The sequence below is a fragment of the Sander lucioperca genome, chromosome 18 (assembly GCF_008315115.2).
Source record: "Sander lucioperca isolate FBNREF2018 chromosome 18, SLUC_FBN_1.2, whole genome shotgun sequence".
NCBI lineage: Eukaryota > Metazoa > Chordata > Actinopteri > Perciformes > Percidae > Sander > Sander lucioperca.
This window is the reverse complement of record NC_050190.1, coordinates 891,925-908,260: the sequence shown is the minus strand read 5'-3', so window position 1 is coordinate 908,260 and position 16,336 is coordinate 891,925. Positions and strand designations below refer to the sequence as shown.

The 16,336-nt window shown below is 39.5% G+C and overlaps 1 protein-coding gene across 2 annotated transcripts; it reads right to left on the bottom strand.

The window, feature by feature from the left end:
• Positions 1-3,516: 3,516 nt before the first annotated feature.
• ak7b (adenylate kinase 7b) lies at positions 3,517-15,951 on the bottom strand. Of its 2 annotated transcripts, none has more exons than XM_031280470.2 (18): positions 15,763-15,951; positions 15,362-15,535; positions 14,472-14,580; positions 13,687-13,781; positions 12,892-12,993; positions 12,721-12,804; positions 11,661-11,749; positions 11,420-11,510; positions 10,539-10,616; positions 9,435-9,584; positions 8,428-8,556; positions 8,212-8,317; positions 6,495-6,623; positions 6,314-6,379; positions 5,926-6,123; positions 5,119-5,339; positions 4,170-4,328; positions 3,517-4,075 (listed from the first exon to the last, which is right to left on the bottom strand). In XM_031280470.2, exons 1-18 carry the CDS (start codon positions 15,853-15,855, stop codon positions 4,037-4,039), a joined length of 2,112 nt encoding a protein of 703 aa, XP_031136330.1. In that variant the 5' UTR covers positions 15,856-15,951; the 3' UTR covers positions 3,517-4,036. The 2 variants fall into 2 exon arrangements, with proteins under 2 accessions (XP_031136330.1, XP_035850835.1); XM_035994942.1 differs by having other exon boundaries at positions 6,495-6,611.
• Positions 15,952-16,336: the final 385 nt, after the last annotated feature.

Here is a 16,336-nt window from a genome sequence, read left to right as displayed (position 1 = left end):
ATGGGTAAGGTACTTGAGCTTTCTACTATAAATGTATACATATATTTATGTATGTGTAGGCCTATATACAGTATATATTTCTTGTTCCCATTTCTTTTCAAACTCGTCTATTCTACATTCTTATCAATACTTCTTCCTTTCTTATGATTTTTTTTTGTTTTTGCCAACAACCACCACCCTTGACTGACAATCTATATTCTCGACATACACATACACGCCAGCAGTTATCAAATACTTGTAACCACACAGGAAAGCCAGCCCTCTTTTGTACAGCATCTTTTCTCACATCAGTCTGAACCTATACAATTTACATTTATTTTTTTCTGACTTGACAAAGCTTATCCAATCAATCAATCAATCAATCAATTTTATTTGACACATGAAATCATAGAGGTACAATTCCCGTGCAATGTAATCCCATCAGCTCAATTTAATGTATGCATGATTCATCATGAAGCAGAATGTGGCCGTCAGAAAAATGTTCTGGGTTGTTTGCATTTCTTTAAACCAATCACAATCGTCTTGGGCGGCGCTAAGCTCCGGACGCAGTGGAGGTGGCTCTGCAAAATAGTCTCTGGAAGGAACTTATTTTGATGGAACATTTGCACCCGGCAAAAGAAATGTCTGTCTGCTAATATGTCCATCTACTCTGATGCAACACAGTGCTCTAGTCGGTTCATGGAAGCTTCAGTTAAACACAGTTTCTGGTAGGATGTGAAGTCCTCCGCTGCAGGAGGTCCTTCATTTTATGTTTCTATGGAATAATGTATGGAATAATAAGCATACTGGGTTGTCAACATGAGCACTGATACTCATTTTGACTAGGACAACAAAGAGCTGAACCAACAGAAACTCAAACTTATTAACTTTAACCTTTCGGCTTCTTTTTCATTCACAACTCAGTTCAGTGTGGATGGTTCCTGATGGGTTGGATATGATAATAGTTGTTATTCTAGGTATCATAATAATCATGTGCTGTTTGTGCAAGTGACCTAAGACTAAGACTAGTGTGGAAGGACAGCTGCTGTCGTACATCCTAATTGTACATTTAATAAAAAGAAATAAAAACATCTTATCCCAGATAATCTAGAGAATAAGAACACCGAGAAATCCCATAATCGTCACCTCTTCAGTGAGAGGGACTAACTTCTGTCAGCTAATGCATGATCTAAGACTGCCACCTAGTGCAACAACACTGGTAGTAAAACGAAATCAAATCAAACCAGACCTATCCAAACATTGAACCCAGGCAGGAGCTTGACTGAAGTCGAACCTAAAGGTCAAAGGCCATCTTTGGTTTGGAGCATCCTGCTTCCACACTTCAAGTCTCCCTAACCTGAAAACATGTATTTGACCCCTGCCTTGAACATTTCTACAGCACAGACATTTTTGTTGCATTTTTTGACTATTTTACTAATGTACTATTTCACATATTTCAAATGATTTGCAGTGTGTATATCTTCTGCCTGGTGCTTCGAATGCAAAGTATGCATTAAGCATGGATCTATTATTTGACTAACAAAAAGGACCACTGTATTCATTGCTTTTAGTGTTGTCACAGTCTATTTACAGCCAGTTATCATCCGATTAGTGTGGGTTAAGGTGCTCCGCATTCAAATATTTAAAGATAAACTTTTAAGATTTAAAAGGACCATGTCAATGAGTTTTCAAGTTTTAGTACATTTCCTTTAAATCAGGCAGACAGAGAAAATGTTTTCTCTTTTCTAATTTCTGTTCAGCTTGCAGAAACTTGAAACCTGCTTGACCATCCATCTAAATGTGGCTCCTTTCAGGAGTAGCACTCCATATTCTGTTGTACGTTTTTAATGATACAATGACAATAAAGGCATTCTATTCTTCTAAGTATCTTCTCTGAACATGTAATGGCTGTCAAAGCTACATTTTGGTTGCCTGGTAATCCAGGTATAATTGCACATATGGATTGGAAAAGTTGAAACTGAAAATTTAAATATGCATAACTCAGAGCAAGTGTAGGCTGTAATACTGCTCATAGGCTGTTCTCATTGTCCATTATAGTTATTGTTAGCCTTTGCAAATCAGGCATAGCTGTGTTGGTAGTACTTAAAACGTATACTTATCTAAGTAAAAGTACCAACAGTACCATGTAATAATCCATTACAAGTAAAAGTATTTTGAACTAAATGTAGGCTACTAATAGTAAGCGACACAGTGATGCAGTGGTTAGCACTGTTGCCTCCCAGCAGGTGCTGTCCGGTCCCCGTGCCTGCGTAGGTTTTCTCCAGGTGCTCCAGTGTCCTCACACAGTCCACCATATAGGCATTAATTGGCTACTCTAGATTTCCAGTAGGTGTGAATGTGAGAGTGAATGGTTGTCTGTCTCTATGTGATGCCCTGTGATAGTCTGTATCGACGACATTTCATTCCCGGAATTGTTCAGGTCCCTAATTTTCAGGACTTTTTTCTGCTTCTTTGTGTTGTAATTCTAACCTCGGGTGGATTTGTGAGGACTATGTTTAACTGCTCCTCAGATCTCTGCAGGGTAAATCCAAACAGCTAGCTAGACTATCTGTCCAATCTGAGTTTTCTGTTGCACGACTAAAACTACTTTTGAACGTACACGTTCCACCAAAACAAGTTCTTCCCGAGGCTATTTTGCAGCGGCACCGTGGCTCTGTCTGGCACTTAGCACCGCCCATGACGATTGTGATTGGTTTAAAGAAATGCCAATAAACCAGAGCACGTTACCTCATCCCGGAATGTCGTGTGGACTAGCCAGACCTTCCTCCGCAGCGCTGTGAAGGAGGGTCTGGCAATGCGAGACAAGCCCTGTGAGGGACTGGCCAGAGGGTGTACCCCGCCTCTCGCCCAATGTCAGCTGGGATCAGCTCCAGCTCCCCGTGACTCTTGAACGGATAAGCAGTTACAGATAATGAATGGATAGATGTACTTAAAGTGTCAAAAGTAAAATGGCTTGGTCCCTGTGACTCATAAATGATTATATGTGATATTATTAAATTGTTAACGCTGATGAATGGGGCCATTGTGCATAATTAGTAGGCCTACTTTTACTTTTGATGCTTAATGTATGTTGCTGCCCATACTTAAGCACTTTTTTGTAAGATTTGAATACAAGACACTTACTTGTACTGAAGTAAGATCTTAGTACTTCACAGAGTTGCAGTTGCGTGCACCAGCTGATGTTATGATACGTGTGCTAGTGTAGAACCTCTTTGACAATGACGTTCAAGATCTTCAGACTGTTCACTAAGATAGAAAATGTGCTCCATGTTTCTGCTCACATGAGACTATGACAATATTGTATTATCATATTTACTGTCAAAATCTGTGTTTCACTTTAGAAAACTCTCCATATAGTGTTTGTACCTGGGACTCACAGATGGTGCAGGCAAATTGTCTTGCAGCGGCTTGCGTCACCATGTTTCCCAAATAAACTCAACTAATTTCCCCATGTGGTGATTAAGTATGTACAATGAAATAATTTGGTGTTCCGTCGCAACCAATTATGTACACTTTGGAGTCGCGAGTGGCAACATGAGAGAGACACAAATTAGCTGCCATTTGTAACATTTATCCTTCCTGGATATCAGAAGCCAAATCAAAGCAATTATGGCCCGAGCGTGTCTACTTTGGAGTTTACCAAGTTCATTACGCAAATTAACTTCCTAATTAGCTTTTGGCTTCATACACACTTTCATCCGCTTTTTTAGGGTGCTTTTAAGCAATGGCCGGCACACAAGAGCCCAAACAAAGCTGTGTGTAAATACAACCGGGGCAGCAGAATGGGCCACTTACAAATCAGACCTAATCAAAATCCCAGCATGAACCGAGGGACACTTGGCATGCGATGGCTGAAATACTGGGACAAGTCTAAAAGACTCCAGGAGGTTTTGCTCTAACAGAAATGGTGCACATAATTGACTTCAGTTTTAATATACTAAAGAGCTCAGGAAAATTAAGAAAAAAAAATATTTTATTTCAGTTTGTTTGCATTTGACACGTGTGCAGGTGCAACTAGAAGAAATTACCTCCACTTTCAGTAGCTAAATGGATTTTTCTTGATCAAGAACTCTGCCTGGAATGAGACAAACCAAAAGAAAGGACCATGATCAAAATCAAGTGAAGCCAGATGATAAGAATTAGGTGATAAGCAGCGCTGAGGGTAATACCAGGAAGTCCACAGGGTCCTGTGGTTGGACTGTGCAGCATTGGATCAGGCCCTGGGTCAGAGTGGGCATGACGTGCTCCATCAGGTAGTTCCTCATAGGGACGGAGTGGGCCTCCAGCAGCTCCTCCTCCTGCTGCCTCACCTCCTCCAAACCCCGAGTCTGACACACACACACACACACACACACACACACACACACACACACACTGTAATGCATCAAACTGAATCTACAAACCTATCAAACACCGTTCTCTATCAAACTCTAACACTTAAAGGATACACTGGTTGAGTAGAACTTAATTTTGTTTGGTAATAATAACATTAGTAATAATAACATTGCAGTTTAGCCAGATTATCTAAACCACTCACTTTCATACATTAAAGTATAAAAGTGAGTGCATCTGAAATGTTGCTCATTGCACAGGAAAACTGTGTAAACACATCTACAGTAAGTAAAGAGAAGAATGTCAAAGTTGAAGCGGTGAGTTGGTCTGTAAACTGTGATGGATATTTAAAACGGACATTTTGGGTAATCATTTTACCTTTCAGCTTTTTTTTTTCTTCACTACGTTAATCTGGGTCTGGATTTCAAACCAGTCTGATCGATCTGACTGCTTCTACTTTGGTGAGTACAATGTTATCATACTGATAGAAATGAGCATATTTTGTGAAAAGCACCAATTGTCAACCCTACAATACCGCTTGCAATATTGACATCAAGGTATTTGGTCAAGAATATTGTAATATTTGATTTTCTCTATATCACCCAGCCCTAACATCAAGTGTGATTTTCAAATGTTATCCAGCTCACACTTCTTTTTCAATTTACAGTGTATGTCTTATGTCTTATCTGTAATAGACCTTTGTGATGACAGCAGATGTGCTTGATAGTTGATTTGTGAAGCATCACATATCCTTCTCCAAACAACAACCAAACCACAGCTACCTACCCACTCCTCCCAGTATGCAGCCCTGTGTCTGGCCTCCTCTGCCTCCCTCCTCTCCTCCTCAGCCTTTTGCTGGGCCTCTCTTCTCATCTTCTCCTCAGCCTTCCTCCTCTCCTCTTCCTCCACCTCCTGGCTGCTTGGGCCGTAGTTCCTGGGCTGGCCCACCGTGTCGAAGATCTTCTGCATCAGCAGCAGGCAGTCAGGTTCTTCGCTACTGGTGATCTCTGGATAGGACGGCAGGGAACACAGTAAGGTTTGACAATATGATGAAAATATCTGTCAGCGATAGGCTGAATCTATGGCAAATTCACTTGAATACATTTTTCATTTGGGCCTCATCTACGGAGCCCCTAAAGGGACATTGGGAAGTTTTTTTTCTTCTGTTGCACACGAGAAACCAATCTGAGTACCAGTCAGAGGAGGTATTCATCTTCCTGAAAATGCAACAAAATGTACCTGATAGTGGCATCAACAAACTTAAAGATGACAAGGCAACTGTTACTTGAACTGATTAACTGAACATTAACTTTCGCCACATAACATTAGCAGTACTTTTTTTTGCTAGCCTTGGATTGGTTTCTCGTGAGCGTGAGATACTTTCACGTTCTCACCGGAAAGTTTCTCGTGCGACCCAGAAAGTATCTTGTACACACGAGAAAAAGAAAAATTCCCCATGTCCCTTTAGGGCCTCCGTACTCATCAGCATTCCAGGCGTCAAAAATGTACAGCACTATTTGTGGTGAATGCTGAACATACAGCTTAGCCAACGAACCCGTCTTTACTACAGGTATATCATGCTTCATGGATTACCCAGGCACAGAGGGGCGATGTCCAGCTCATCAAAGTAGTTTAAAACAGTATCATCTTCCACGTTGTTCTCTCTGTATCTGGCCAGTCGTCGCAGGAAGTGCTCCTGATTGTAGTTGTGCTCCTGTACCTGCCTCTCAGGCAGGTTCATCACCCGATCCTTCAGGAAGGCATCTGACGCATCCAGGCACAACACAAACTCTGTGTAGCACACACAGGCAAACCATTACAGATAGTACAACACTCAGGCCTTTTTAGAAACTGTGCAAGCTGTGCAACTTGCTCTTTGTTTAGAGTGAAATATTTGTAGTTTGTCCTTGTGAAGGTCTACAAGTATGCTTAAATAACATTCAACTGTGACTTCCTCCATGGTAAATAGCACTACAGAGACCTGGCATGATCTTCTTGCTGTATGAAGACATCTGGGATGTTCCATCTTCTGATTCATGATCTTCAGCTGAAAAAGAAATAAAAAGAAAACATACAGATGTATGTACAGATCTTATGCATCCATGTTTTACTGAGTATGCAGTAGTGCAGCTACTATGCCACAGTATGTGTCAGTGTCTCACCATAGAAGAGCTCTTTGGCTTGTTCATACGTCTTGGGAAAGCCGTCAAGAACAAAACCCTGGTTTCTGCATGGGTTAGACATCAGCTTGTCCTTCACCATTTTCACCAACAGCTGATCTTCCAAAAGACCTAATGGACAAAGAAGTTGACATATTGTGGCAAAAAAAAAAATATCTTAAAGGGACGTTCAATGATTTAGTATTGCACTTCCATAAAGTTGAAGGACCTGTGAAAAACAGATTTAAAAAAAAAAAAGAATGGTCAACCCCAATGTAACGGTGTTTATTACATTATTGGTCATCACATCCGATAACAAAGACCACCCTTGAATCGAGTCTGGCGGGCTTGTTATTTACATTTGTCAGGTACATATCTAATCACTATTTAGGAAATATCCTCATTATAATCCTTTGATTTAGTAAATATTGGAGTAAACAGCACCGAACGGACCAAGATTAGTCATTCTTTTCACATGTGCGTAAAACATCCCCTCACGCGGATTATTTCGTTATTGATTCTAAGCTGATCTCAAATGTATTTCAAACAAAATACCAGGGAATCTTGATTTCAGATCACAATCCCCTTACCATGTCTCTTAATTTGTCCTTACCACATTTTCACCAGTATATGGATGAGTTTTTGTCAGGTAATGGTAACAGTGCTGTTTCGATTCTATTTTGTGGGAATCTTTTAAAGCAGTTGTAGGAGGCAAAAATAATTGATTGTGAAGCTCTTAAAAAAAAAAAAAAAAAAAAAAAAGGAAAGGTGTAAACGGCTCGCCGAAAGAGAGGTACAGCTTCGTGCAGCAGAGAGGATCTGAACATCTTCTTTGTCCATGAAAGATCTCTACTGTATCATGGAATTAAAGAACACATATAATACCATCTTCAGTGATCAGGTCAATTAGCAAATAGTTAAGTTGAGACAGAAGCAGTTTGAATTAAATGATCAACCAGGCAAATTATTGGCCAGGCAGCCTAGTTTTAAAATGAAGTCTTCCTCTGGGAATATTTTAGCTAATCCTTTTATATATAAATAAATACTTTAGAGAACTATATGCAAATGTATATACATCTAACTGTAATGCATCTGATGATGATATGATAATTTTTTCAGATTCAGGTAAATACCCAAACTAAGTGATTCTGCTAAGGTTGATCTAGACTCTAATTTCACTGAGAATTTAAAGAGGCAATAAAATCACTTCCGAGCGGTAAGGCCACGGGCCCAGATAGATTCGGGGCAGAGTTTTTTAAATTCTATTGTGATTTCATCACCCCCTTACTATTCAGAATAATAACTGTAAATAATAACTAAATTGTAAATGTTAGTGTATGCCCTTGATCATCTGATGGGAGGGGCTGGACAGAGGGGAGAGGGAGGGAGGTCTCACTCTACTTCAAATTCTTCCATTATTTTCCTTTCTACCTACTGCAGCTTTAAAACAAAAATACTGGGCAAAACAGGATTATAATCCCCAAAATCCAACAGTGTCTGAAAGGGATTAAACACTTTTCTTCACTATGGTGTGAGCATTTTGCTCCGCCTGACGTCTCTCTTCTGCACTGCTCTCTTCAAACTGACACTGAAGATAAAGGAAGGGGATGAATGCTGACATGAACCAAGGACTAATCGGTGAGGACAGACAAAGTGGGTGTTTCTAGGACTGTATGCAAGTGGCAGCGGGCAAGTAAACCCTGGTCGTCACAGTGTGTACCTCCGTGTTGCTCCATACTCTCCTTCAGGCTGTTCAGCTGCTCCTTGGCCTCTGCTGCAATGTCATCATTGTCTGCATCTGGCTCAGCGTTCTTCACATTATCTTCCTAGAAATGGGGACAGAAATGGAATTGTAAGGACATTAAAAGACATGTACAGGTCAGGAAATGTATGTATGCCTATTTGTGCATGTTTGTGTGCCTTAGGAGAAGCTCACCAGTTGTGCGATGGTTTCAGAGATGGTCTCCTTCAGTGTGATGTGATGGAGTTTATAGTAACGACAGATCTGTTTGGACACTGTGCTCTTTCCCACCGCAGGAGGACCCAGTACACACAGGCGGATGGGCTGCAAAGAACACACTTCATTATCTTGTACAACTTAATGAGAACCAAGACAACTGTCATCAGGGTGCAGTTTGCCGGGGGTTTGTGTGGGATTTCCCCCTTTCTGGTCTACATATCCCTGCCTCTGCTGAATTATTTTTATCCCTGGTGGGGACAAAATGTATCCCCCCCTCAGAGTGATCATACTTCACCAATAGCCTAGACGATATTTTAATTAAATACCTAAAATAGAAGTATTTTAAACTAAGTAAAGCGCTGTAACGTGAACAGTGTATAGTGCCACAGAAGGATCAAATCTGAGCAGCAGCTGCTGGTTGTATTTAGCCGCTACAGAGCTCCGGACACCGGCTACCAGCAGCAGTTGTTTAGCCGCCAACAGGTGACTGTGAGCCGGCTACAGGCACCGCCAGATGACGCTCCTATCAGGGGCCGTGGTAGTGGAGCTTAGCCAGAAAAAGTGAGCGTCATGCGGCCATGACAGTTTAGTAAAAAGATGGTGGTTTGGATTAAAACACTCGAGCGTTGTGTTTTATGTTGACACCAAGTTGTGCTGTTTCATTTTGATGTGATTTTCCATTGGCTATTGAAGTGCATAAGTGTTTTTGGCATGGCTGGCTGAGTGGCCTTATATCCATGGTACTGGAAGAGGGGATTTTAATCTTGCATGTTGTGCATGATCAAAAAAACATCCCCCCCTCTGCTTTCTACACAAATCGCACCCTGATTGTCATTATAATTTTCAGACATATGGGAAAAGTAGCAACTCTATACTTATGACGTTTTGTATAGTTCACCATTTCATTATGATTTAAATAGTTTTAGTTTTTTTAACACTAGTGTATTCTTTGGACAGGGACATGTTCGTGCTTTAGTACGTACCAGTAGTCCCCTGCTCTGCTGGTATTCCTCTACAATGAGCTCTATGTTCTCTACCAGACCAGACTCACACAGCCAGTTCATAGAGAACAGTTCCTTGACATGGACAGCCTCCATGCATAGGTTGACCAGCAAGGAATCAATTTCCATTACCTGTCAAGGGGAAATAACATGTCAATAGATCTTAAAAGGAATGATTCAACGTTTTGGGAAATAAGCTGATTCCCTATTGTTTTTGAGTGTGATGAAAAGATGGATATCAATCTCATGTCCGTGTCTTCAGTACACAGTCAGGACGTTGTCAGCCTTGCTTAGATGAACTGAATCAACCAGCCCTGCTCTGTCCAAAAAGTTGCGTGCGCCCCATGTAGGCTCAGTCCTTGCCAGTGGCCCAGGTTTGAATCCAACCCAAACAAATTGAGGTTTTTGGGCTATTTTATTAAGCACAGCAGTTTATCATCTGCCAGGCAACTCTCTGCAGCACCTCTTGCTGTAGGACGGGTTGCCAGATTTGGTTAGAGAGCACAGGTTTTGGATTTTTTTGTCTCTGTACAGACGCAACGACACCAAACCGGGCCATCTCGCTGTGATGACGAGACTCCAGGAAGCTGCACACAGTCACTGCACTCAGCGGTCATTTTTACATTTCCTTTACTGTACAGATTAAACACACCAGATATGTCTATTCAGTAACTTTAGAGTTGTTGGTGGGTGTATTTTGGACTTTGAACAGAGCCAGGTTTTCCGTAACACTGCTTCAAGTCTTAATGCTAAGCTAAACTAACCATGTCCTGATTTCAGCAACACGCAAACATGAGATATATATATATATATATATATATATATATATATATATATATATATATATATATATATATATATATATATATATATATATATATATATATATATCCATCTTCTCATCTCACTCTCAGAAAGCAAATAAGTGTGTTTCTAAAATATGCTGCACTATATTCTTAAGGCTCTGGAAATTTTGAGCTAGAAGGAAGTCAGCCTTCATTTCTAGTTCAATAGCAATACTGGAGCAAAACAAACTCTCCTGAGCACTGCAGTAAAGTAATTGTCATTTAAAGAGGTACAACATACACTCAGGTCCTGTGTGAGGAAGGCTTCCTCAAATGGCCTTTTCTGGATCTTCCCTGGTCCAAGTACAGAGGCAACTGCCTGGTGGACAGAGAACTCACATATCATTTTATCTGTATGTAGGAGACATACTGTATCAAGCATTTATATAAATATAGGTGAGTATACTGTATCACTGTGTCCCAAATGTAATAAAACCTGATACATTGTTTTGTTTGTATATTACAATAAAGTTCTATATTGATCAGTTATTCTAACAGATTCAAATTTTTGTTTTTACATAACAGGCTTTATTACATTTTCAATCCAGTGTGTCCAATGTGTCTTGAGCTGTAACAATTCCAAGTTTTGCTGTACAATTAATTGTCTCAGAAAGAATTGCGATTAATAATATACTGTAATTGTCTCTTTCAGTCAAATTTAAAAATGTATTTATTTAATACTTTTTCAAACAAATAAAGTTTTGAATGAATCCCAGGATACATCTTATGGGTATATCACTGTCATGTGAGCCAGATAATATAATAACACAGATACACAGCCTATGAGGTAAACCATACCTCTTTATTATCATTAAACATTTTTTCTAACTGTATCCCCCCTTGTCATTTTTGTTGTTATGACATGTAAACGGTCAAGTGCCAACAACTGACAATTGAAATAATAATAAAAATATATAGTCCAACCAATAATCACTTATATATTTACAATTTGGCATATCTAAACAAAATCTACAATTACCAGTCACACGCTTTAAGACCTTAGCTAACAAAAAAAACGGCGATTATGTAAAGAAATTGACAATTAGACAATAATGTAATAATTGTTAGAGGCCGACGTGTCTAATTTAGACAAAAGATTTCTTGATCAGTTGGTACACACACCTTCACAATCTCCTCCATGGTATTGTTGGAATAGTCCACAGCTAGCAGGTAATACTTCTTGGGCTGATGTTCAATCACATTCTGAATCACACTGTATCCCAAAGAAATCATATTGTTTTAGCATATAAATAATGACTGTATATCTCATGTCTATGTCATAAATCTAAGTCGTAAGGTCAGATTATTTAATGCCTTTTGTTGTTCAGAAGCTATTAAGAAGAATCATGCAGGTGTGTCCAACCTTGCCAGGTCAGTGACGTGAATCGTGGGGACGAAGTTGTTGCCGTCTCCAAAAACAGGTATTTCATGTTCCTGTCCCAGCCATGATGTCTAATGATACAGATTAGTTCAATTAGTGACACGTGGGAAGCAAATTCACACATTACACACTGTTTGTAGTGTGAAATGTGTACTTAAAGCTATAGTGCGCGACTATTTTGTATTAATAAACGTCCGTTACATTCAAGCCATTGCCAAATGAGTTGATACAAAGATAATTAAGACTATCAGCTCCACGGCTTAAAATAGAAATGTATGAAAAATGAATGGGGGTATCTGTAATGTAATGTACAAGTTTGTTTGCATAAATAGCGACATTTTTACTAAAATACTGCTGGTTCTTTGGTGTTGGTCTTTGGCATTTGAGTCTGATACCTGCAGCGCACCATATCAACTGATGCATCAAATGAGTCAGGCTACATTTACATTGCTATCTTTTGCTACGTTTACAAATCTCTCATTCCCACTGCTCTGGCGTCTCCGAGCCCCTAAACCGGAGACATTTGGAAACTCTTCTGACCCGTTTTGGTTTGGTTGTGTTGCAGTCTCAATGGCCGTAAACAGAGACCTTTGGCAACACCGACACTGACGCCAACATTTCGCTGCCTGATTGGGTCTTATCACTCATGACGTCTCGTTCTCTGAGACTTAGCTACTAACATTACCATGGCAACTACCAGCAACGGGCGGAGTCTCCACACGGCCTCCTGTTCATGCCCAGTATAGGAGAATGTTGATGAGATATGAGGTTTGGGCGTGTTAAACAGAGATTAGTTCTTCTACTGGAGCTAAAAACACTTGTGTGCACAGAGATCGCTTTTGACTCAAAACTCTTGGTTAAAAACCAAGAGTTTTTAACCACCAACCAAAAACCAAAACCACCAACCAAAAACCGAGCCTCGGCCCTCGATTGGGTTTGACTTATTAGGAACCAAGTGGATCTCCAATTCAGACTTTTGGTTTCAGTGATAAATAGACAGACACGTAAATGAGAACAGCAACAGTTGTTTTGAAAATCTCACCTTGAAAAAGAAGTGGAAGACCTGCTCTCCCATCCCGTACTGAAGTCCTGAGGCCACCACGTATGTCGAGAACAATGTCCTGTTCTAAAAGCAACAGCCATGTGACACAGCCATACGTATCAATCACATGTGTCTCTCTTATACCGAATGTAAAGGAATTTTAAAACTCACAGTTTTGCCCATCTTGACCACCCTCCTCTCCAGGTCAATATGTTGTATGAAGTTGGGATGTGCTCTTCTTTTCCTGAATTCCTCATCAGTGAAAGCGGCATCCTGTTTCACAACACAGACAACAAGAGGGATGCTACTTACAACAAAAGTATCCTTTATACTTAAACATACATCTGGTAGGACCAGAGTTAGTGAGTAAACAGAGTGGGGACATAGTAAAAATGAACAGTAATTCATTGGGTTACAGTAAAAACAAATACATATTGTGATAGATAAATGACACATAGCAGGTACTCACATGTATGAAGTTAAAAATGGCTCTTAAAAATATTTGCAATTCCCATAAAATAAAAAATAATCATAGCTAATATTGTTGACAGAAAATTAATCAATGTGTTTTACAATTTTGATAATCAATGTATCGCTGTTATCTAGTGTGAGGAATCAGATTTGTGGCTTTTCTCTGTTTTACACTGTATCATTGTAAGGTGAACATATTGGGGCTTTAAGGCTGTTGGTCAGAAAAGGGGTCAATTAAAGGAAAATACTCCGTGATGGGCAGTTTAGTTTTTATTATTTATTTTATACATGTTATAGACTACATAGTGCATGCTGGGACTGGAGATAATAGCAAATTTTAACCATCAGGGATACAATTAAAATTCATTAATGCACAAATAGGTTCCAGCCGGCCTATATTACAATATGTCACGAGGAATAAAAAAAAAAAGGCCTCATGTTACACACAAAAATGACATGTTAGGCTAGCCAAAGGTGCTGTATGTGTCCACTTACAGGACTGAGTGGCTTGCTGCAGGCCCAGGTCATCACCGTGGAGACGAGGATGAACATCTTTGGTCCAGAAAAATGGCCCATTTCATTGTGGAGAGCTACAGACACAATACAAGAGGAGTCATTACCTGATTCATTAATTCAATTATTATTATTATTAATATTATTATATCTAATTATTTTCTACAAATTCAATGCATTTCAGATTCTGCTAAGGTGTAGGCTGCAGCCAATCTCTCCCTATTGTTTGGTTAAGAGGCACCTTTTTAAAGGTAAAAAACATGAATTCAGACATACTTGAAAAGTTACATATTATTATTTTAACTTATCTACAGATAAGATATTTAAAGGTATCAGCAATGATATATTAGACAGCACTTTAGGTCAGTTTCTGGAACTTGGAGTCGGTACAACATGGTACGACATTAGACACAGATGTGGTTGATGGGACTTATGTTTTGATATTATTAGTGATTGTAGTAGTGTTTCTGAGAACAGACGGATAGTCCCCCAAGGGACTGTATCTGTGAGCAACATTATGAAAAAATATTAATGTGACACTACTGGCAATTAAAGATAAGAGTAATGGGTACCATGCCAGCACCTCAAGTAATCATTACAGGACAGATAATATTGATTTCTGATTGAATATTAAACATCAAACCTATGTTAGCCTACATACTGTAAATGCAGTTGTAGACATTCAATAGAACAGGTGTAAACAGTGTTGAGAAAACTGAGAATGAACAGCCTTGGAGCTATCAACCAGCCAATAGAGAAGTCCTTACCTGAAACAGCCCAGAGGGCTTCCTCCAGCTGATCAGCGTGCTGGCTAATGTTGTAGATGATAACATCACAGTCCATCAGCTTTGAAAGGAGCTCCTCCCTGTTCAGTTGCTTGCATACGTACAAAACATCAAAAAGAAATGTCAGAATTCCTGGATTTAAGTTGACCCTTAAGTTACGGAGGCCCTGACGTGCAAACCATGACAGCAAATCGCACAACACGACAGCATTAGTGAGCCTGAAACGGAAAGGATACGTATGTTTTGGACACTGATTCTCTTCCTGATTGGTTGTGTGGCACACAGTATATTTTCTGGGTTATTTGACACCATTGTTTTGTTTTTTTATTGTATGTATTATTTAATCCCAAATCCCCGGTAACTACACTAGTATAATGAATGACAGCCATTTCCTTTAACGAAGCACAATAGTAGATTAAACACAATACACGGACTAACATTACTTTACTAAAACACATGTAAAAGTGCATTGGAGACATTTACCCACCTGAAAGAAATAATTAAAAAACGGACAGTCCAGCTGATCTTCAGTGGCTGGGACAACTCGTGCCTTACTCAGATAAGAAATAAGTTAAATGGTGGTATCGTTCATTTTTGTATTTAATAATATTAAATATAATTTTATAATACATAAAATAAAAAATAACAAAAATAAATACCCCAAAATATACTATGTGCCACACAAGCAATATCATGTGTATCTACCTTTTCCATTTCAGTCTCACCAATGCCATCATGTTGTGGGATTTGCTGTCGTGGTTTGCACTTCAGGGCCACCGTATGAAGTAGATGACCCGTTGATGAGAATGCGTTGCACCATTGCAGTAGGCATACACAACTATTGGACAGCTTTTTATTGATTAAGTACTTACTAAATACTCCTCCAGGACATATGGCCTGTTGTCGTCAGATTTGTCGGAAACTGTTCCAACAACGTGAAAAGCTGCTTCCCCGCCGCGGTTTGATGTCTCCCTCTTCTCCTCTTCCTCGGTCTTTATCTCTCCATCAGTATCAACAGGTGCTTCGGCCACACATGCGCACAAAAACTGCAGAAAAGATAAATTCGTATACTCGTTTATGTTGCTGACCAAAGTTGTCCACAAACATGTTATCAGTGTGTGTGCTAACGTTAAGGTTAGCAGCATTTCATCATCTTTACTCTACAACCCACGTAACGTTAACGTTAAAATAACTGCAGTGCTGTTGACTCACATTAACGTTAGCTACAGCTTAACTAGCTCTATTCATATATTCCACATTGAAGTATATTTACCTTGGCAATATATTTAGAAGCGTATGAGTTTATGTTGTTGATAAAAACTTTTTTAGGTGACAGTTTGAGTTTCTCAATCCTCGGCTCCTCCATATTAGCCTGTTTACAGCAGGTGTTGTTGGTGTCCCGTTGCCATGGAGTTGGCCCTCTCGCGCCAGCGACACGAGCATATTCGCGCAACAAAGTGCGGAAGTGTGGTGTAGTCCTCACTGAGAGATTACCATATATGGAGATTACAAACAAACGCACGGTAGATTGGCCATTAAAGCCATAAACTATTTCTATCGGGTAGAGGTAGATAAACTGAGACACCATATGAAATATGACATATGCCATGTAGCCTCAATGTAGTATCACAACACATAACATTCAACATACACTGCTAGTTGCACAAATGTAAGCAGTATAACTCACCAGAATATTGGGTGCTGAAGACTAGCTACATCCATAGACTGTATATTATTAGTATTATACAGTCTATGTCTACATCCCAACCATAGACTCTATATTATTAGTATTATACAGTCTATGTCTACATCCCAACCATAGACTCTATATTATTAGTATTATACAG